The sequence below is a fragment of the Eublepharis macularius genome, chromosome 2 (genome assembly GCF_028583425.1).
Source record: "Eublepharis macularius isolate TG4126 chromosome 2, MPM_Emac_v1.0, whole genome shotgun sequence".
In the NCBI taxonomy this organism is placed as follows: domain Eukaryota; kingdom Metazoa; phylum Chordata; class Lepidosauria; order Squamata; family Eublepharidae; genus Eublepharis; species Eublepharis macularius.
The window spans coordinates 143,603,187-143,624,984 of NC_072791.1; the positions used below are offsets into that span (position 1 = coordinate 143,603,187).

Consider the following 21,798-nt stretch of genomic DNA (forward strand, 5'->3'; position numbering starts at 1 on the left):
ATTAAGTACACCCATGAATTGCATCTTGGTTGGTCCTGACAGATTTATTTCATTTATACCCCAGCTTTCTCCCCAGTGTGGACCCACAGAAGATTACATCATTCTCCTCACCTCCATTGTATCCTCTACTTATGACAGAAGTATGAAATAAGCACTGCAAAACGCATTCATGATGATTATGATTCCTGCAGTGGTGAAGCTGGATGTCTCAGGTCTGAAATATGTTTTGACTACTTCTTCAAAAACAACAACCCAGATTCAAAGGTTAAATCTTTATTTGCTCCAAATTCACTTGAGACTCACATTTCAAATCAGGAAAGCTCCCAAATACATATTTAGTGAAAACTTCCATGAAGCTTTGGCAGTAGAGAAGGCACAAAACCAGAAAATCTTTCTCCCTGTCACACACACAATATCTTCTTTTTGCATCAATATCTTGATCCAATTTGAGTCATTTGAGATGATATTCCAAACTTTTGTCAGCCTTGATAGGCAAGCAGTGGGTACAGGGCTTAAAGGAAGAGCCTCAAGCTGTGTATTTGCAAAAGTGCAAGCTGTTATAGCTCATTGTGGAATGTTTCCTCCTTTGCAAGTGAAGAAGCAGATCAGGTACTATCAGAGACACAGGAAATGCAGCTGATGAGGATAATCTTGTTTCTTGGCAGAATATCCAGGATGCACAACGTATTTGCTATGTTTCCAGCACTAGTCTGCAAGGAAATAATTAATGTCATTGTCTTCCTCCTAGTACTATTTTAGGGAAAGCCATTGCACCAGTAGCAAAGAGGATGATTACGATGATGAAAAAGACAACACTCAGAATAATAGAGATGGTATTCAGGCACTTTGCTTTCTTGCCATAGACAGTTGCACTTTCAACATCTCCAACAACTTTGCAATCCCTTGACTGAAGGGAAGAAAGAGAAAATATTGGTTTAATTATGTGAATTAGATATGAAAAATACACATGGTTTGAGCAACTAAAGCTTTTCAAATGTGCTTTTCATAGCTATCCTGTAATTACATTTCAAGTACAGTGCTTCTTGTTCAGTGCTGTTGAACAAGGAGAAGCTGCTCTTTAACCTATGAATTTGTACTTTAGCCATAACTTCATACTCTGTAAATAATTGGCTTCCACATTTTCCAAAATCTTTCCAAAATTGCCCACATCTATATTTCTACAATTATACTACTATCCATTGTACTTTCATCTCTCAAGAATCCAACACTAGGATTGAGGGAAAGGAACTGTTTCTTGTATCTTTGCACTGTCCAGAATAGATAGTCCAAGCAAGCACTCCACTTTAAAATAGTCTGGCCTTAGCAGAAGATTAATTGTATAAGCTAATTCCTAAGGGCATTCCTGGGATTAAGGCCTGTTGAATAACATGACTTTACTTCCGATTACTCTTCTTTAGGATTGCTCCATAAATTCATCTGTCTCAAAGGCAGAGTGAAACAAGATGATCAAATAGTTTTGCATACTCCAACCACTTTGAGTCAAAATAAAGCATACATTTGCAAATTTTTCTAGATGTCTTTGTAGAGAAATCATACACAAAATTTGATTTTGTAAGTCCAGGTCTTCAAGGAAGGTTACAGAATTTTAAATGTTGAAACTCAATTTCTTAAATCATCTATTGACTACAATATAGATCAGAAGGTTCTTTGGGGGGTAATTATTAGGAATATAGCTAGATCAATACCACCACATACACACAAATTTAGCAAATCGGCATATTCTGTAACGTGCTATGGCAGAAGGAAACCGAGACAACCTCTGCCGAAGACTGCTTTGTACCTCTAACCAAAGAGGCATTTCCTTTGGCCCCACTACAGTCCCTCTACAGGTCTTCAGAACTGCAACTAGAACTTGCTTCAACATTTGGAAGACAAATCATTCTTTATTTCTCAACAATTGAACAAACTACATCTAATTTCTGCTGCTGTGTCTGCTGCTGTCCTGTAATTGGTAGTTTAATTCAGTTTAGGAGGCAATCCAGTCTCATTTGAGAAACAATGAAAAATATATGCTGAAGGCTCAACTACATGTTACAATTTCCATGCAAATTGTTCCTCAACATCCTTTCTGCATAGGAAAGATTCTGGAGGATTCTTTGATAAGATGGTTCTTCCTCATAGCTGGACTTAGAATTGGCCTATTTTTATTTTATTTTCAATATGGTCATATAGCATTTAAGACATTAGCTCTTCCAACCATGTTGTAGAGTTATCTCCATTTTTCTCACCTGACTCTGATGTGCTTTTAATAGCAGTAACTAAGTGCTACTGCAATAATTATTTTTTTCTCACTGCTTTATCTTTATGCTGGGGAAGGGAAGGAGAATGGGCTATAGTTTCATGCTACTATTAGCAGCACAGGAGTAGAGCCAGAAGAAAGGCTGTCAACTTTAACTGAAATGATGAGGACAACAATTTACACTTAATGAACAAAAGCTCCAAGATGTAAAAAATCTCATAGCAATTGTGCTACCAAGGACAACTTTGCTTCCCCTGCCACCAAGGAGGGGCTTCTTTGTTTTTTAAATTGGTAATTAAATATTATTACAGTGATGTAATGATATACCCAGTGCATCAGGTTTTCTGAATTCCCAGCTTTCATTTTAAAAAAGAGTAAGTCTCTAGCTCCTTTTATTTCAGAGATATAAGGGGAAAGGCATATCTGTGCAACAAATGGACTAGAGACGTTTTAAAAAATGAAAGCTGGGTATTCAGAGAACATGATACAACAGTAGCAGATATAGGATCTGGGTGCCGTGTGCGAGGGTGGGGGGAAGGTGCTCCCGCTAACTAAAGGACACGCTGGCAGATCTTTACAACAGAGGAAGAGGGGCTGAGGGCGCCAAAGGGCAGGTTCAGGAGGGCGAGAGAATACCCCGCGCTCACCTTAAAAGAGTAGACGAGGGCGAGGAAGCCGAGGCAGCAGCAGTCCAGGAAGGCGAAGGTGAACAGCGAGCATAGCACGTAGTCCCGGGGCTGTCGGGGGCTGCAGCGCGGGGGAGCGGCTGGCCCGGCCGTCTCCAGAAGGGGGGTTTGAGAGGGCGGCGGGGGGAGAGAAATCGCCGGTGGGGTGGAGGCCTGCATAACTGACAGCAGCCGAGGGAAGTTGTGGCGGGCAAGCCCCGGAGGGTGCCAGAAAAGGACGAGAAAGAGCTCGGGGCTGGGCTCCTCCGGCAGGGAGGCGGGAATTTGGTTCTTGGCACGTCTGCGTTTGACGGTGTATGTGGCGCTCTTTCTGAGGAAAATAAAAACGGAGTTCAGAAGAATCAGCTGAAGTGAGCTCTAACTCTGGAAAGCTTATGCTTCAGTGCATGTTGTTAAGCCTTTTAGGCGCTACTGGGCTTATTTATTTTGCTGCTAGAGACGAAGTCGGCTTCCCATCGGGAATGAGCATTTCTGAGGAAGATGCCCCAAGCAATTGAAGCGTGCAGCATCACCGGGTCCTTATTCTTCATCTCCCTAGCAAGGGATTTGGGGGGCACATCCCACTTTGAGACCCTTTCCACACTAGCGAGGCTTTGGATGGTGTAACGTTATATAGCACCCTGCAGGGCACTTCTCCTGATTCTGCGAGTGTCTGAGTTGGGGTGGTCCAGAATTTGTTTAGGAATAGGTAAAGGTAGTCCCCTGTGCAAGCACCGAGTCATTAGTGACCCACGGGGGGGGGGGGGGGAGGGGGACGTCACATCATGATGTTTTCTTGGCAGACTTTTTATGGGGTGGTTTGCCATTGCCTTCCCCAGTCATCTGCACTTTACCCCCAGGAAACTGGGTACTCATTTTACCGACCACAGAAGGATGGAAGGCTGAGTCAACCTTGAGCCGGTTACCTGAACTCAGCTTCTGCCAGGATCGAACTCAGGTCGTGAGCAGAGCTTGGGCTGCAGTACTGCAACTTACCACTCTGCACCATGGGGCTTTTATTATTTAGGAATACTGAACAGTTTAAAGATTAGCATCTGTGTTGTTAGACTGAATAAGGAATCAGATCACCCACTGAGGATTACATATACATATAATATCCAACTCTACATCTCACTAAATCTTGGATTGCTGCCTGACAGCTGTGATCATATGGCTGAAAACGAACAAATTGAAACTGAACCCAGACAAGACAGAAGTGATGCTCACTGGGAAGGCAGAGATCTTGAAGGACATTGTACTCCCCACTTTCGATGGAGTTTGTGTGACCTTTGCAGATTCAATTATGATCTTAGGTGTTATGCTGGACCCAGCACTACTACTAGAAAAACAAGTTAAGGCAGCTGCAAAAAATGCTTTCTACAACCTCACTCTAGCCTCAACACTGTTGATCTGGCCATCTGGGCCCATGCTATATTAACATTAAGATTTGACTATTGTAATGCACTATATATAAGTCTTCTGTCTGAGTTAACTAGGAGTCTCCTGTTGGTGCAGAACGTTGCAGCTCAGCTGTTATCAATAGCAAGCAGAAGCATGAATATTACTCCTATGCTGCAGTCACTCCATTGCCTACCTACCAGTTACCATGCTCAGTTCAAGGTATTGGCTATCACATACAAAGCTCTTCATGGCCTTTGTCCAGCATACCTATAGGACTGCCTCTCTCCCTATATTCCTCCATAGCAGCTTTGCTCATCTGAACAGGGTCTCCTGCAGATACCACCCTGTAGATAGGCAAAATCAACAGCTCCCCATACACATGCATTCTCTGTGGTCACCATCCCCGCTATGGAACGGCCTGCCAGAGGAGGTCAGGAGAGCCCCCACTCTCCTGGCTTTCTGCAAATGATGCAAAACTGAATTATTCAAGAGGACTTTTTTTACTCAGATAGGAGAGCTGTACTGTAGGGAGGTGGTCTCAAAAAGATGCTTCACTAAAGAAATAGGGGCCATAGACTTCACCACTATGTTGCCTTACATCCTATCTGTTGCTTTAAATGTGTGCTACTATGTACTACCAATTTCTTTCAGTATGATCCTACTGGGTAGTTTAATGTTGTTTAATTTCAGTCCTAGAATTGCTTATGCTCTGTTTCAGCATTTCTTCAACTCTATATTGGATTTTTGCTAATGTTATATCTTTGTAAACTTGCATTTATATGCCCTATGGCATTGTTTATTGAAATGTCCTTGATATTTACAAATCTCATACTATGTAATTTGCCTTGAACCTCAGTGAGAAAGGTGGACTATAAATGGCATAAATAAAATAAATAAAAAATAAAATAAGTAACTTGTGTTACTGGATGGACAATAGTCTTTGTTTGTTTTTCTGCCATTAAAGGAGTTCATTGGGTTTAATTTCCTTTTCAAAAAACTTCTTACACAATTTAACCTAATTTTAAAACTTTAGTTGTATGAAAGAGATCTAACTGCTTTTGTTTTATCCTCAGTTGTTTACTGGTATCCTCTGGTCAACTTTATGTTTGACACCCAAGTCTCTTACTTCACATGTAATTTGTCTATGTGCTTCCTTAATGTTTTATTTTTATATGAAACCTCACTAATAAGATAGGCCTTAAGAATGGATTTAAAACTTCCCAGAATAATGTAAGGTCACTCACCAAGGCAATATATAATTGGAAATATTATCTGATTTTTCTCAATTACCTTTAGTCTGTTCTTCCTAATTTAAAAGCACATTTAATCATCTTATTTCTCCTCAGTAGCCTGCAAAGTTTTCCATACAACACTACCAGGTAGATGATAAAACTCTCATTTCTGTACCACAAGGTATTATATTTACCAGTATCTGTGGAGAAAAGTATGCATAGTCTAGCCTTATCACTTGTATCCACTAGAATAATGCTTAGTCTTTTGCTCCAGGGTTAAAATAGCATCTCACACTCAAGGCATTGCTTCCTGGATGAGAATGAAAGAATGAACAGACTTTATGGAATGAGTGAAGCTGACTGCATCTCTTGAGGAAGAGGGCGAAACAAAGTTCAAGCCGGCACTTTGTAGAGCTGCATGGCTTTCACAACTTGATTTGTTCTATTGACTGGCCCTTGAAGGGGTCTTTCTGAACTGTTCCAACAGCCCCCCCCCTAATATTCACTCTGTAGACACTGGCAAGACTGGCTGCATCTGTCTACAGACAGGGCTTTTTTTCTGTGAAAAGAGGTGGTGGAACTCTCTATTAACTTATACGCACGTGAAGCGCACACGCTCCCGAAAACACATGATGATGTCATTTCTGGAAGTGCTGCCACACCCTGGAAGTGATGTCTTCATGCAGGCCACGGCCACCACCCCCCCCCCCGAGCGCTCTCTCGATTCGGGCCCGCTCGCTTCCCCGCCCCTTACCTGACAGCAATGTTTCCTCTAAGCAGTGCAATGTTGTGAGCCAGAAATCCACTTTGTGAGCAACAACTTGCAAGTTTTGAGCACACCTTTTCCAAAACCAGAATCCATTTGATTAAAAGACTTTTGAATTAGGTTGTCTGAGGCATTGGTATTTGGTGCCATCAATATGTTGTTTCCATGACAGAGCAGGGATTCAAACCTGGGCCTCCTAGATCCTAGTCTGAACACTGTAACCATGAACCTGAGTGGATGACTCTCTTGGCCTCTCCTACCTCACAAGGTTGTTGTGAGGATGCAAAAGGAGAGGAGGAGAAGGATAGACCCATCCTGAGCACCTCAGAGTAAATTAGGTGGGTAGCCATGCTGGTCCACAGGAGAATTGCAGGAGTGGAGTCCAGTGGCACCATAGCCAAGCCTTGTGGATTCTTGTGAGGACTCACAGAATACTGTTATATATCAGTATCATTATTATTTAGAGCACCTGCCCCAGATGGGAAGGTATCTGGGTTAGTCAGGGCTCTGGACCACCCCCTGTCCTTGCCAAGTGCAATTGCACCCCTCACAAGGGGATTTTTAACCTCCTTCCCCATGGGTCCACCCATCCTCTAGTCCACCAGTGCCTGCCGTGCCCTGGCTGCATTCCAGCAGAGGGACTTGGTTGTCCATAGCTGGGTTTGTTCCAGGAGGTTCTGACCCCACCCCTTTGGGTATTCCATGCAACTAGACCATCCTCAACATTCCAACCGCTTGCTGATGCAGCTGCCCACATTACCCTCTACACCCCATACCCTATTTAACCCCCTCCTCATGAGTCCCCTCAAGTATCACCCACCCTGGTATCACCCTGGTATCACCCACTCCCACGCTGGTAGGTTTCCATCTCAGCCACCTCGGGGAGATGGACTCTGGTCACTGCAGCTCACTGCAGCACTCACCACTCTCTTTCTGTCTCCTCCAAGAACTTTCTTTTCTCTCAAAGAAGATTTTTGTCTTTTCTTTCCATCCTTTCAAAGAACATTTCTCCTCAAAGACTACGTCTTTTCCCCCAATAAGATTTCTGTTCCCCCAAGGTCTCCTGGGTGGAAGGATTAGCCCCAGGTAAGTAAATCTTAGAGAAGTTTATCCTGCATCCAGAGAATATAACAAATAGCAGGTAGAAGCTCTCTGTAACTAGGTTCACACAATGAGCAAAACACAAACTTCCTTTCATTTACTGCTTCCAAGTCTGCTAAGGGAGTGAGAGCATGCCGCCCTGGATTGGAGAGGAAGAAGGGCGGTGAGGCATGGAACATGAGGGCTCCCGTTTTCTATTGCTCCTGCCCCCACTTATTGTAGATTAGTTTACATGGTTATTATATATAATTATTGGCATTTTTGAGGAACAAGAGGGTAGAAAATAAAGTATTTTAAAACTTGCCTTGAGTTCATCATTGTAAAAAAGATTTTTTTTCAGATCCACCCACAAGTTGAAAAATTCCCAGTGGAAAAATGGGCAGGGAGATAAGGGAACAACTGTATTTTCTGTTGTTTTATTTTCCTCCCCAGACCTTAAAATTTCTATGCAGGGTGGGCAAGATTTGCTTGGGAGGTAGTGTTATGAAGAAGAACTGTAAAGGAAAAGGCAGGTGTGTCCCATTTCTTGCAAAAGGTTATTCTGATGATCAGGGCCGGATCTAGGGTTGCCGGCGCCCGGGGCAACCCTTGCTTCGGCTTCTGCATGTGTGCAGCACAGCACATGCTCCTAGTGCTGTGTGATGGGGCAGCTGGCTTGCCACGCGGGCAGCTGAGCACAGGGCTAGGAGGCCCTCCATGCAGTTTGCCTGCCCCGCTGCCCCGTGCTGCCCGTGCGGCAAGCTGGCTGCCCCAGCGCCCGATGCACTGCGGAGCTGGCAACAGCGGTGGCGCGTGCATGCGCTGGGGCAGCTGGCTTGCCACGCAGGTAGCTGAGCGCAGGCTTGGAGGTCCTGAACGCACAGCAAGCCAGCCACCCCATTGGCGGGGCAGGCAAGGGCCTCCCAACCCTGCACTCAGCCTCCCTCGCGGCAAGCCGCGCCTGGCACCCCCTCTTTGGCGGCGCCGGGGGCAGGCTATCCCCCCCTGCCCCCCTCAATCCAGCCCTGCTGATGGTCAGTGAATAGCAGGTCCAGTGATACAATCACCAGAGATTGAAATCATACATGCTGTGCAAAACGCAGAAAGACTGAAATGTGATTGTGAAAACAACTTTCCTGCATGGCCACCAGTTGATTAAGAAACCCAGTACAAGTACATTTTAATCCACCTATTTCTCACCCGGCATGAGAATTCACAGGTTGCTGAAGGAAAAATGCTAAAAAGCACTTTCAGCGGCACTTGTGAATATGCTCTCAGGCTGTACATACTCTTTTGCAGATGCTTCTTGCATTTCTTCTCAAAGCCACATGATGGAGCCATAACTAAAAGAAAGGAAGGTAGTTTTGGTTAAGGAACTTCACACATACTTATAAACTGCTTTATAGTGGAGACTGGCACAGATTGAAAGCTGAGAAGTGAAATGCTCAGGCCATTAGAAAGTTAATCTCTTTCTCCACCCTTCACTAGAATGGCGGGATGACAGGACAAGGCCAGGTGACAATATTCCTCCAGGAACATCACATCTCTGGCATCATTTATGTATTTGTTTAGAGATTTTTATGCCATCTTTCCAGAACCTGCTGCAGGTGACTAACCACTTATTATATTGTTTGTATGTAATATGTTTCACTACATAGTTCTACAATTTTGTATTTCCTGTTTTTAGAGCAATGTTGTCTAATTTTGTGGGTTGTATGCATTATTCTATTTTTACTGCATTGCTTTTAGTTTAGCTTGAGTCTCAGGAAGAAAGGCACACATTGAGTTGACATTTACTTCCATTTGCCTCATTTTTACCAACTCACCCAGTTTTAAGAGACCCTTAATAGGGTCTCTTAAAACTCTCTTGGTTTTTACTATTCTGATTAATTTAGTATCATCCACAAACATGGCCACTACACTACTGTCCTTCAATTCACAACAATTTATGAACAAGCCAAATGGTACTGATCCCAATATTCATCCTTATGGGACTCCACCGCTCACTTTCCTCCAACTCTGTTTTGTGTTGTGTAACCAATTTTGATTGCTGTTTCTCAGGAGTAAACCCAGTACAAGTGCATTTTAAGCCACCTCTCTTTTTTTTCTCACATGACAGAAGAACTGTCTTTTCCCTCATAGGCTGCTGGAGGAAGGCTAAAAAGCAGTTCAGTGCTTTTTAATCTAAGGGCGAGGGGGAATCATGGGCCAAGCAGTCCAGACAGAGGATGCTAGGGAGCACAAAGAAGATGGCACCTCTGGTCCATTCCTAAGATCTTTACATGTTCTCATGGTGAGAAACATTGTCAAAGTTGTTTGGAAGTCCAAGTATATAATGTCTACCAGGTAACTCTTAGACAATACTTGTTGTTAACCTTCTAATTTTTTTTAATGAGATAAGCAAATATGATGATAGGGAAAGGATTGTTTGAAGACCAGTGAGCCAGCAATATACAGAAACCAGTATAGACATGACAGCAAATCACCCCACAACCAGGTTTCACATGAGTATATTTTTAAATTTGCAAAATAAGCAAATGTAAAAGAGGATCCTAAACCATTATGAGCTATTTAAAAGCATGGTTTGGGAGCTGGCCGAGGTTGTCAGGAAAGGATGAGAAAATGTATTTCTGCTTAAAAAAATTCCAGTTTTAATATAAAGCTGCAGGACCCATCTCCTCTGCTTTTGATGAACTTATACTAGGGCTAGATGGTGAAGACTGCAGCCTTGAGCATTTTTACTTGTTCTGAGAGCCAGTTTGGTGTAGTGGTTAAGAGCGCAGTACTCTAACCTGGAGAACTGAATTTGATTCCCCACTCCTCCACTTGAAGCCAGCTGGGTGACCTTGGGTTAGTCACAGCTTCTAGGAGCTCTCTCAGCTCCACCCACCTCACAGGGTGTTTTGTTGTTGTCATGTTTGACTGTGCCCAGTCATCCATGCCAATATTAATTATATTAATTCTGGTGCTTATAGGCTTAGGTGCCAGTTAATGCCAGTTGTAATTCAATTATGTTCTACTGCCAGTTATTGTAACCATAAGCCTGGTGTAACTCAATTTCTTGTTGCTAGTATTATAGTGGATTCTCAAACGTTCACAGGTGGCTGTCTGTTTATAACGTTGAACTTTTCCTCTGGACTATGATATGTCTTCCCTCTTCATGGAGTGATAGCACAAATATGCAAAATGTTCTCACACAGAAAAGACAGAAAATGTGTTTTTTCCATGTTGCCATTCTTGTCAAACTTCTACTAGAACTACTTAGTTGTTTACCTTACTCCTAAGTAGACCTTTGGACCTGAATATGGAAAAGATCTGATTTCTGAATAAAAGTCATTTAACCAAGGACCTGTGTCTTGCTATAATGAGCCAGGGATCTGTCTGCTGTATTCTGTCATCCAGAGCCTGACAGTTGTGGGGATAATAATACCACACTTTGTAAACTGCTCTGAGTGGGCGTTAAGTTGTCCTGAAGTGTGGTATATAAATCGAATGTTGTTATTATTATTATTATTTTCAGGCAGTGCAGTTATTTAATAGCAAGAAATGACTGGTAGAAATTATATAGAAGGATCTTGTGGATAATATGTGTTCCCTAACTAATATGAAATTCCTAAGTCTAGATTCCTAATTAGGTTTTCTGCCCCAGGCTGCAGAGAAGCAACATCCTCAAGCCACTGAGTTGGATGCACTTTTCACATGGTTGTATGATTCGTAGAGTTGTCAGGTTACAGCCTGGAGATTTAAACAACGTTCTTCTACTGCCTCACTTCTCTCACTTCTTCTAGTAGTAGGTTCTTTGGTCACTTCTGCCCTCCTTTCTCCTCCATTGGCTTGTGAGAGATGAGGTGAACAACACGACATAAGGATTTCAGAGGAACTTAACTGAAGGCACTGCAGTAGGAGAGTTTAAAAGTTGTGTGGATTACATTTTAGCAAGTCTAATAATCCAGTCTCCTGAGGGGAGAGACAGAACCCCTTATCACAAAAGGGATTGGCAGACTTATTGGGAGCCAAAACACATTGTAGGATGGTCACTGAACAGCCCAGATAACAGGTTTCAGGGTCTCCTGAAAACCTGGGGTGGGGGGGGGGAGATTGTGGGCCAAGTAGTCCAGACAGAGGACGCTATGGGACAGAGAGAAGATGGCACTTCTGGTCCATTCCAAAAACCTTTACATGCTCTTCAGCCCAGGCTAAGTTACTATTCTATATAGAGCTGAGAAATGTGGTGATTTCTCACTGTTACTCTCCTCTTTCTCTGTGAGGCACATGCCCCCCCCCCCAGATTTACAGTCATAATATCACTGTGACATAATATGAGAATCCATACTGGGTGAGCCAGTAGTAACGACATATAGATTTTTCTAGTTCTAGTCCCCCTGATTATCAGTGGTATGTTAGTGGCAGGAGGGAAGGTGGCATGGTATAGCCTGATCTCGTCTGATCTTGGAAGCTAAGCAGCGTCAGTACTTGGGTGGGTTACCACCAGGGCTTTTTTTCTGGGAAAAGAGGTGGTGGAACTCAGTGGATTGCCCTCAGAGAAAATGGTCACATGGCTGGTGGCCCCGCCCCCTGATCTCCAGACAGAGGGGAGTTTAGATTGCCCTCCGCGCCGCTTGGCAGCATGGAGGACAATCTAAACTCCCCTCTGTCTGGAGATCAGGGGGCGGGGCCACCAGCCATGTGACCATTTTCATGAGGTTCCGGAACTCTGTTCCACCGCGTTCCTGCTGAAAAAAAGCCCTGTTTACCACCAAAGAAGACTGTAGAGGAAGGCAATGGCAAACCATGCTGCTTCTTACTTGCCTTGAAAGCCCCTTGCTGGGGTTGCTACAAATCTGTTGCAACTTAATGGCATGCACGCACACACACACACACACACACACACAAATATGTTGGGAGCAGTATAGAAGGGAACAATCTCTTCTCCATCACTATCTATCTTCAGCAGATAGATGATTTAACAGCTCATGTGTGGACAAAGGATATCAGGAGAGAGTAGTGGTAGATGACTGGAAGAGAACACCTAGTAGACAATTCTGCAACCTTGTGATTCGTATGCTAGCTGTAAATTTATCCAATGACCTCCTGCTGAAGAGCACTCATCATAATACACTTAGGTAACTAGCATTTTGCTACTTTTCAAACTTGAATCTGTCTTGGCTGCCTTTGAAGCTATGTCCCTGAATTACTGGCTAGCTCTCTGGATTGGGAGGGAAGTCCAAACTAATTGCAAAAATATAAAAAGCACTCCGTCCCCAGCTGGGTGAAGGCAGATTTGAAAACCAAGTATTTCTCTCAGCCCCGGCAAGGCCTTTTCTGAAAACCGCAGTTAAAGTAGGGCTGTAATTTCCCTGGTTTATATATAGATGGAGATGAAGCTGTGGTTCAGCTAAGCACTATAAAGCATTCTCCCTTCCTGGCTTTCACAGAAGTTGCCACTATTGAGAAACAGTGTATTTCCTCCACCAGGAATCATGGACACTTCTTACCCTCGTGAAGACTACCTGCCCATGACATCCCACAAGCAGGATCCTTCTCCCACAGTCATCACTGTCAGGCCTCCAGTGGTTCCTCGTGACTACATGATATGGTCTGTCTTCAATACCATCTATATGAATCTCTGCTGCCTCGGCTTTGTAGCTCTTGCCTATTCTGTCAAGGTAGGAAGGTACTGGCTGGGACTGACTTTCTCTCCCTTTCTTTGGCCCAAGTCTTACATCTTGGGTCCTGTGTAAGTGACACATATTTAACCTGCAGTGTCTTCGAGGGTATTCCGATAAGAAGCATTTCCCAAAGAATAACTGTTATTCTGTGGCAGCAGCAACAGTTATCTCAAAATGAAACCTTAGAGATATAAATAAGAAACCCATTTCATTTTATTTGGGTGTAGCATAAGAGACTGCATTGTTGGTCAGAAAGGAGAGGAAACAGAAATTTGTTAGAATTATAACTTTATTGGGATTGAGTCAGGGAGGATGTAGAAGTATGCAGGTTTTTGAGCTTCAAGGAAGAATTCTGTGAAACTCAAAAGCTTGCTTATTATAACTTCTTATCTAGAATTATCTGGTGTTTCCTTTCCATAGTTTGTGTGTTAAACATAATCAATTTGATTTAAGCCAAGGATGTAAATCTTGAATCCTCTAGTTGACTGTGTAATGCATTTCAAATCATAATTCCTGCAAGTTAATTTTAAGAATTTATCTCTGAAACACAATGTACTCTCCATTCATTAAAAAAAAACAAAACTAAAATATGAAATATAAATATTTCATATTTTCATAAATATATATATTCATAAATAAATATGAACTTATTCTATTTAATAAGAGACTGCTATTGCTAATTGATATTCATCCAAATTGATTCACAATAATCTATACAGCCTTGCTTTTACAAAATTTTAGAGGAGGTGGTTCCATTCCTGGATAGCAGTGGTTTTCACAATTTGTAAAGCGTAAGATGCAGAAATGACCTGTTCAGTATAAGCCAGATCAGAAAAATGATCTTTGAAATAACACATGGAAGCTAAATGTTCCATCAAAGGGTACCAAAATTCCTGATACCAATCAAGTAATTAATTTTCATTCAGCTTTCGGCTGGCATAAGACCATCTGTGCAAATATCTGACAGACTGGACAAACAAGCACACCACTAACTTTTCAGAGTATTGACTAGAAGAGATGCTGGGAGATAGATAGTATTAAGATGTTCTGGGTGTTTTTAAAGGGAAAAGAGCAACACTGTGGGCCTCTGACTCAGTTAGGGGCCACAGTGTGGACGAAATGGGTTAAAAATCATTCCACAACCACCTGGTTGTACCAATAAAAAAGGACCCTCTGCTTTATGCTGTTACAAGACTTGTAAAGGGAAATATGGGCATCCTTTCTTTTCCTGACTCCCCCTTCCCCACTTTTCTGGGCTAAAAGCAGAGCTTTGTGTGTAATTTTTGATGAGAAAGCAATGTGAGCATGGAAGGGTTTAAGCCTTTATCTCCCACTCTGTAGCAGCCATCTGAATCAGGGCTCTACATGGCTGCTTTTTGCCTTCAAGAAATGTTGGGGAGAGCCAACCAAGAACTTCCAGCGTATCACTTAATGCACGGGAAGGGCATGCTAATGACTTCCATACACTGTCTTCCTCTGGAAAGGATCTAACATATCTCCCGGCCATACCCCTATTTGTCAGCTTTGATAACTGGTTGTACAGTCTCTGCAAAAGAAGGGGGCATATTCTGGTTGCTGGGTACTTCAGCAGAAAACACAGGGAGAAGAGCTCCCAACAATCCATTCAGCACCAGTCTTAGTCTCTGCTAGAGCCTGCTAAGAAATGTAGGCTTGCAGTTTTATTTACTTCTTCAGCTAGCAAGTCAGGATTGTAATTCCATTTCGTAGCAGACAGAAACAGAACACAGAAGAGTGCATGCTCTGGAGACAGCAAAATATAATTGCAATCTTTTCAAGGCTGAAAGCTAGCAATCATGTTTAAGCAGAGGTAAAAGAGGGCCCATACAGAGTACCAATAAGCAACTGGCCCAAGTGATACCTCCCATCTTCTGATCTGAAAGAACATCCAGTAAGAAATTTGAGTTACTTTCACCCCTGTGTTTGAAAGAGATGAAATTATGAGATAGAGTCATTCATTACCTTGAGAGCAGGACTTGGGTCCAGTGGCATCAAGAGCCAAAACAGCCTCCTGTGATAATTTCAGCACTTTAAAAGGGGAGGGGGAGGGACAAGATTCTAAAGTGCCACCACACCACAGAACAACCAAGACCAGGTCCTCATGGACATTTTTAAATGACTAAATTCTCCTCTGAAATGGCACTGGGGGCCATGGTTGGACCCATGGCCACCATAACATGCAGTTGGGATCTTAATATCTTCTGGTGAGTTAGTGATAAATCCAGAGATGATGCTTAAACAGAGCTAAACTCTGAAATAGTTGCGAAGCTGGCATGGAATATGGCATAGAAGCAGAAGGAGAAATCTATGAGCAGCCAAACTGTATTTAGATCAGAGAGAAGAAATGGGGGAAATGAGGTGCTGTGGGAATGCTGTGTGACAATCAGGGCCAGAGAAGGGACAGGCAGAACTGGAATGAACAACTGGTACTGGAAAGCATATGCTGAGGTTTTATTGTATATCAAAGATGTGTTGTTTATTCCTGTTCCTGATAAACCAAAGAGTTTGCAAACAGAGAGCAAACAATTGTGGGATTGTGTTGGAGTGTCCTACACTCAGTCATGAAAGATTTAAATTGTTATTCTGTTTGTTGAGTCAGAGAGAAGTTCCCACCAGAGAAAGTGGGAGTCTTTAGTCTTAATGAGAGAATCCAGGATTGTCTATTGGATGAGCCAGTTTATTGGGGGGCAATTAGCTAGCAACAGATACTAAGGTTTTCTTGCTCTTTGTTCACTACTACTTCACTAGACCATGCAGTCTACTTCTCTTGCAATCTAAGCTTTTCTCTCTCTAGTACCTAGTTGAGACTATCAAGATGTAGTCAGAAACTGTTGTACCAAATGTACCCGTACCCTTTTTGCCCTATTATGTAGTAAAGTATTTTTATAGAGCTAAAATCACAGAAGTCTGTCTACTTATTTCCACTGCGTTATCATCAGACTCTGCTACTCTGCAAACATGTATCTCATTGCTCCTGCAACCCCCACCCCCAGACAGATTGTCACATGGGTTGCAGGGACAGAAGGGATGAATTAGGGCATCCAGCCTACGCCTCTCCCCCTTGAAAGCCCTTCTTGGGCAAGTTTTAATTATGCTCCATCTTGCCTACTTTGAATATGGTGGGTCAGTTTCTGATACTGATGTGTTATCTGTGAAGATTGTGGAGTTTCACTCTGCTCAAGAGGTTTCCTGGCCCATCAACCCCTATCATATCACTAACTCATGGATGAGTCGCACATTACCAGAGGTGTATTTTGGAGTTCTGTACCTCCCAAGTGCTCATAGGTCTGATTAGGATTGGGACAACTGTGTGCAGGAAGACGGTGCTTAAATCCGCCTCCCCACTCCTCCTCCAGTTTCCTGACCTGATACAGCTGGGCTATTTGCCCAGCTAGGGAAACTTGCATGTAGCCATTTGGTCAAGAAAACAGAGTTAGCACAAAGGCTTACGGATGCTTTTCCTGTGCGCTGCAGCCCCAATTTAAATCAGGCCTATGCACACCTGGGAGGCACAGAACAGCCAAACATGTCCTGGTAATGTGTGAATTGGTCATCGCAGTGACTTTTTTTCTTTTCTTTTGCAGGCACGGGATCAGAAGGTGTCTGGTGATCTGGAAGCTGCCCATCGCTATGGTTCCAAGGCCAAATGCTACAACGTTCTTGCCACGGTATGGAATGTGGTGCTACCACTGGTGCTCATTGCTCTGGTGATCACAGGTGTCCTCCATCTCTCCAAGCTGGCCCAAGAATCCATGGACTTTTTGGCTTACAGACTCTTTCCCAATGACGATGACAAGAAGTGAGCAAAGAGCATTGAGCATTTCAGGGAATTTCTTTTTCATCATTTAGGTGGCTTCTTACAGAGACTGTCAGCTGGCGAGACCCAACCACTGTACAACAGAAAACCTCTTTTAGTTCTAAGTCAGAACAACTGCATTGATGCATTCATGTTTCTTGGAAACCATTTCAGAGCTCATCCTTTGGGGATGCAGAAGATGTAAAAACGGATCCTTTGGCATCCCGCCTAGCCCCATCGTTGAGCTACCTGCCACAGTGTTTTCCAGTTGCTGTGTCTCTTCTTCACTGCTGGTTTCTTTAGCTTTGTGTCCTCTCTGCTAGGCTCACATTCCATGTCACATAGAAATATGCAACAGACACTCAGAGCATGGTAGCCAGCAATATGAGCAATCTCATTCAACACGCATACAAAACTGCCTACCAGTTTTCCAAACTTAGCTCTGTGTATTATTACTGTGACTAGTTAGTGGAGTGAATCTTATCCCTATCCTTCCACTCCATTAAGCAAAGTTTAAATCTAAGGATCTGTCCTCCAACTTAAGTGGCTCTTTCTCCAATGGAAGAGCCATTTAATTTAGAGGGAAACTGATTAGATTGGGAGAAGGCTTCAAACTTGAACCAAAAAAAAGGTGGACTCTAAATGTTTAAATAAATAAATAACTATTGCTCAGTGGAGTGGCAGGATCAGGATAGGATCCACTCTATTGTATACAAAGTATTGTATTCTTTGCTCAATGTCTTTTAAAAGTTGCACCATTTTGTAGTTTGTCCTTTATTGGTGAGATTCTAGAGTAAGTCATCTTATATGGAACAGGTAATTCACTTCCATCTGTGAGGTGGTGTATGTTCAAGCACATATTGACTAATCTACAAAGACGTATTTGATATATTAACCAGGCCACACTAAAGTCAAGATTTTGATATGGTTATGTAACAATTTTGTATGGACATAAAACTTTTGAAACCGTCATTGTTTTCTTTCTTACCCTTGACTGTATCTCCAGTTTATTTTTATTGCTACTACTTAAGTGATTAAATAATTACACAACTCTCTTGCATCTAGTAGCAATCTGTTAATAAAAACAACATGGTGCATTGCTTTTCTACATGGGTCATGTCTTCAAGCTATTTTTGCAACAAGAAGGACTCATAAATGGCAACAACAAAAAACCAGTAATCCAATACAGTTACATGGTTTCAAATGCACTGGGACATTAAATAATTTGCCTAACTTCAGCCTGTTCCCAATCTGCCACGTTGAAAGCCCCAGCCCAAGCATACATATGTGAATATAAGTTATTACAGAATAACATATGGGAACAGTCACCCTTCTACACCCCACGGACCAAGTGAATAGAGGGAACATGAAAAACTGAAAAAATCCTTGCAAGGAGTTACCATTTTCTTAGCTTCTTTTGAGGTCCTCTGTGAAGAATAAGAGTGAGGTGTTATTACCTAATGCAAACAAACGGAGATCTAGAATATCACTCTAGAGATTTTTGCTGTCAACATGTTAGGAAGAATCTGAAGAATCATTCCAAGCCATCTGTAAATGTGCAAATGTTTATTAAATATTACACTTCCCATATTTACTGGTCCAAAAGTAATCTTAGGGCAATCACACAACACATCTGTCAGCATTCAGCCTCATGTATGAGTCATCAGGAACTGAAGTGGTATCTCATTGCCCCTGAGCTCAGTTTCCATTCTGAAAATTCAGTAGGGCATGTGCTCAGCACCAGCATGTTCATTCTGGGTTAGTTTGCATCAAATTCCAGCCAGTAATCAAAAATATCAATGGGACTCAAGTGGCAAAGGACAATAATTTGCATGTAGCTGTTCCTTTGCAATGTGCACATGGCATGGCACAATGCTGGAGCGAAACCATCTGAAGCCACACAAGTCCTGCTTGTCTGATCCCTCCCCCCAGCCTCCCTCATTAGCACAGTTAGTGTGGCCCAAACATGGGTCCAAAAGAAAAGCTTTGTAACTCACCAAGTAGGTGCTGTGATCGCACACTCTAAACCTTACATACTCTGTGGGTCAGTTTGCATTTATCATGTGATTAACATATTGTGTGAACTCATTCCCTCAGGAAAAGGGGGGGGGAAAGATACACCAAATTATATTATGGTAATGATGGCAGTGTCCCTGCATTCTGACACATTATCAGCATAGCAATTCAAAATAACCCAATTTCTCAAATGATGTTCTACTGAACATCTTAGTGGCCTACAGTCCTGGTTATCATTCTTCCAAGGCTGGCCCATCATTATATTTCTGGTTACTTCTAAGAGAAGGGATTGTAGTGCAGCAAGGGGCTCTGTAATTTATCGTGTTTGTAAACCGTATCCTGCCAAGCATATATGTACAGCTGTTTGTCCTAAAATAGGTCCCTCGCATATGAAAGGCAGCCTTTCTCTTCACATACATTTGCACATTCCAGTTTTCTATGTTGGCTCTTCATTATGTCTTGTCCTGCCAGAGCTGCAGGTTTCCCAAGAACAGTTATTTCTGTCCAGGATAATAACAGTGAGGCTGTTCTCTTTGAAGCTTTCAGGGTAGTTGTTTTGTGGTATCACTTTAATGTTTTATTCCATGTTTTGCACCCATCTGCTCAATGGCAACATGCAATTGCCAGTACTGTCAAAGTCCTAGAGACAATAGTAATGTTATCATTATCAGCTAAATATTGCTGCTGGTGGCTTTAGAAAAACCAATAGGAATGTGCCATCCACAAACAGCCTTCTCATTGACATCTTGGCTGAGCACAACAGAATGCTAATTGCTTAGTGCAAAAACACACTCTAGTCTAGCTGTGGACAGAATGTCCAATGAACCACACCCTTACCTTCAATCAGAACACAGATTGCCAGGCTTCTGATTGGTTAGAACATGGTTCTGATTGGGGCAGTGCTTGCTTCTACCAGCTAATCAGAAGCAAAAGAAGATGGGCTAATGGTTCAACTCATTATGTTTCTTACAGCAGAAATGCAGATGTTTCTCACCATCTAACAGCCCAGAGACACATTTACTCAGAAGCAAGCCCCATTTGCTTCCATAAAAAATACTCCCAAGAAAATGTGATTATGTTCGCAACCTTTACACACTTTACTGTCTAGAAGCGTAACTTAGGGTAATGGCCTTATGCTGTGCCTGCCACTACTGGAAGGACAGTCAGCCTGATCCAGATAAAGGCAGTCATACCTCAGTTCACAGCTTTTCCCCTTGGACTCAGTGTGACTTGTGGCCTGATCCTATGAGTCAGAACCAAGGGAGTGGCTGTGACTCAGTGGCAGAATACATGCTTTGTAGAAGATCTCAGGCTCAATCCTTAGCATCACCAACTAAAGAATCTCAGATAGCAAGGAGGAGCCTCTTTTGCACGACAGCTGTTGCGAGTCCAAGGGGACAATACTAAGGGAAAATTACATGTTCATGTTTGTAAAGAGTTGGGTCCAGGTTCTCAGAGCACACAGCAACTATAGCTTTCAAAAATGAACTGTGAGTCCAAATGGCTAGGAATGCCTCCACAGAGGGAAGAAGGGCTCCTGCATGGAAACAACTCCAGGGAGGCGAGTGCAGTTGTTTCCCTGTTCCGGCTTCTCCATATGGAGCAGTGTTCCAAGCCTGTTTGGGCTCTCAGTTAATTTTAAAAAGCCATTCTCCACAGCTGCCCTGTGGCTGCAGAAAAGCTGAACCCAACTTGTTAAAACCCAAACAAGGCAGTTTCCTATGTTCACAGATAAGAGGCACAGAGTTCACTGAAGCTCACTTCCAAGTAAGTGAGCATAGGAATGCAGACTTCATGTTTTTAATTGGATGAGGCCCAGGGAACATTCAGCCATTTCATTCTCCACTCAGGCAGTGGCCATTCAGAAAAGATCCTACCTCTCCCACTTAAATTAATAAGAAGCTCATAACTTTGCATTGTGCAAATATACGAAAACTCCTCTGAATCACAGATTCCCCTTTTAATGTCAGTTTTTGCACACAGTGTATTATTTTTCTAAGCCTCTAGCAGGCTGAGCTCTATATGTATTTTCTTAAAAGACTCATTTCCTTCAGTGGAATCTATACTCAAGAAAGTGTGCAATCCTTTGCAGTCTAATTAAAGCTTAGCTAAACATTACATTTTTCCTGGGGATGGCCCCACACGGAGTGGAGAGGCATGTTCTACAATTCTATGCTTATCAGATGGGGCTATTTTAGGTGAGGAAAACAGCATAAAGATGCATATTTATTTTATACATTTTTTAATTTCTCTTCCTTGGGGACCCAAAGCTACATATCACATTGTTCCCCCTCCCCTCTACTTTATCATCACAACAACAACTCTGTGAAGTAGGCTAGGCTGAGAGACTGCAGTGGGCCTAAAATCAAGCGGAGAGTCTTCATGGCAGAGCAGGCATGTGAACTCAGTTGTCTGCCGCTGTTACTACTATGCAATGCCAGCTGTTGAAGATCAAAACCTTCATATGCTGCAATCCTAATCCAAATTGGGCTTGTGCAGACCTGAGAAACACATAACTTCAGGACACACCTCTCTACCCAACCCAAGGCCCTCTCTGGGGGAAAAATACATAGTTACTAGTGTAAAAAGAAACCTAAATTCCTCAAAGCAGCAGGGGTGGGGTTGCTTCCATTTACCTATATGACCAATGTGGCCCCTAGTGATCAAGGATTTTTTTAAAATTAAAGACAGGGTTTGTTTTTCAGCCAGACTAATTACAAGGCAAGAGGACTCCTTTCCCTCCCTCTTTAAACTTTCCCACATGCTGCCTTGGAGTGGGGGCTGGGGGGCTGGGGATAAAGATAAATAAAAAAAGACCTCCACAAAAGTGGGACTGGGGTTTATATGCCTTGTCAGGGAGTATGTTGCCATTTCAATAGGTAAGAGAAACAGGGA

At 42.7% G+C, this 21,798-nt stretch overlaps 1 protein-coding gene and 1 long non-coding RNA gene across 2 annotated transcripts; one reads left to right on the plus strand and one right to left on the minus strand.

The window, feature by feature from the left end:
- Nucleotides 1-256: 256 nt before the first annotated feature.
- On the minus strand, nucleotides 257-2,997 carry LOC129324856 (uncharacterized). The gene is made up of 2 exons (XR_008596565.1): nucleotides 2,908-2,997; nucleotides 257-710 (listed from the first exon to the last, which is right to left on the minus strand). It is a non-coding gene; the product is annotated as an uncharacterized LOC129324856 (long non-coding RNA).
- A 9,854-nt stretch (nucleotides 2,998-12,851) lies between these two features.
- LOC129324553 (interferon-induced transmembrane protein 5-like) lies at nucleotides 12,852-17,938 on the plus strand. Its single transcript, XM_054971872.1, has 2 exons — nucleotides 12,852-13,070; nucleotides 16,676-17,938. Exons 1-2 carry the CDS (start codon nucleotides 12,885-12,887, stop codon nucleotides 16,892-16,894), a joined length of 405 nt encoding a protein of 134 aa, XP_054827847.1. The 5' UTR covers nucleotides 12,852-12,884; the 3' UTR covers nucleotides 16,895-17,938.
- Nucleotides 17,939-21,798: the final 3,860 nt, after the last annotated feature.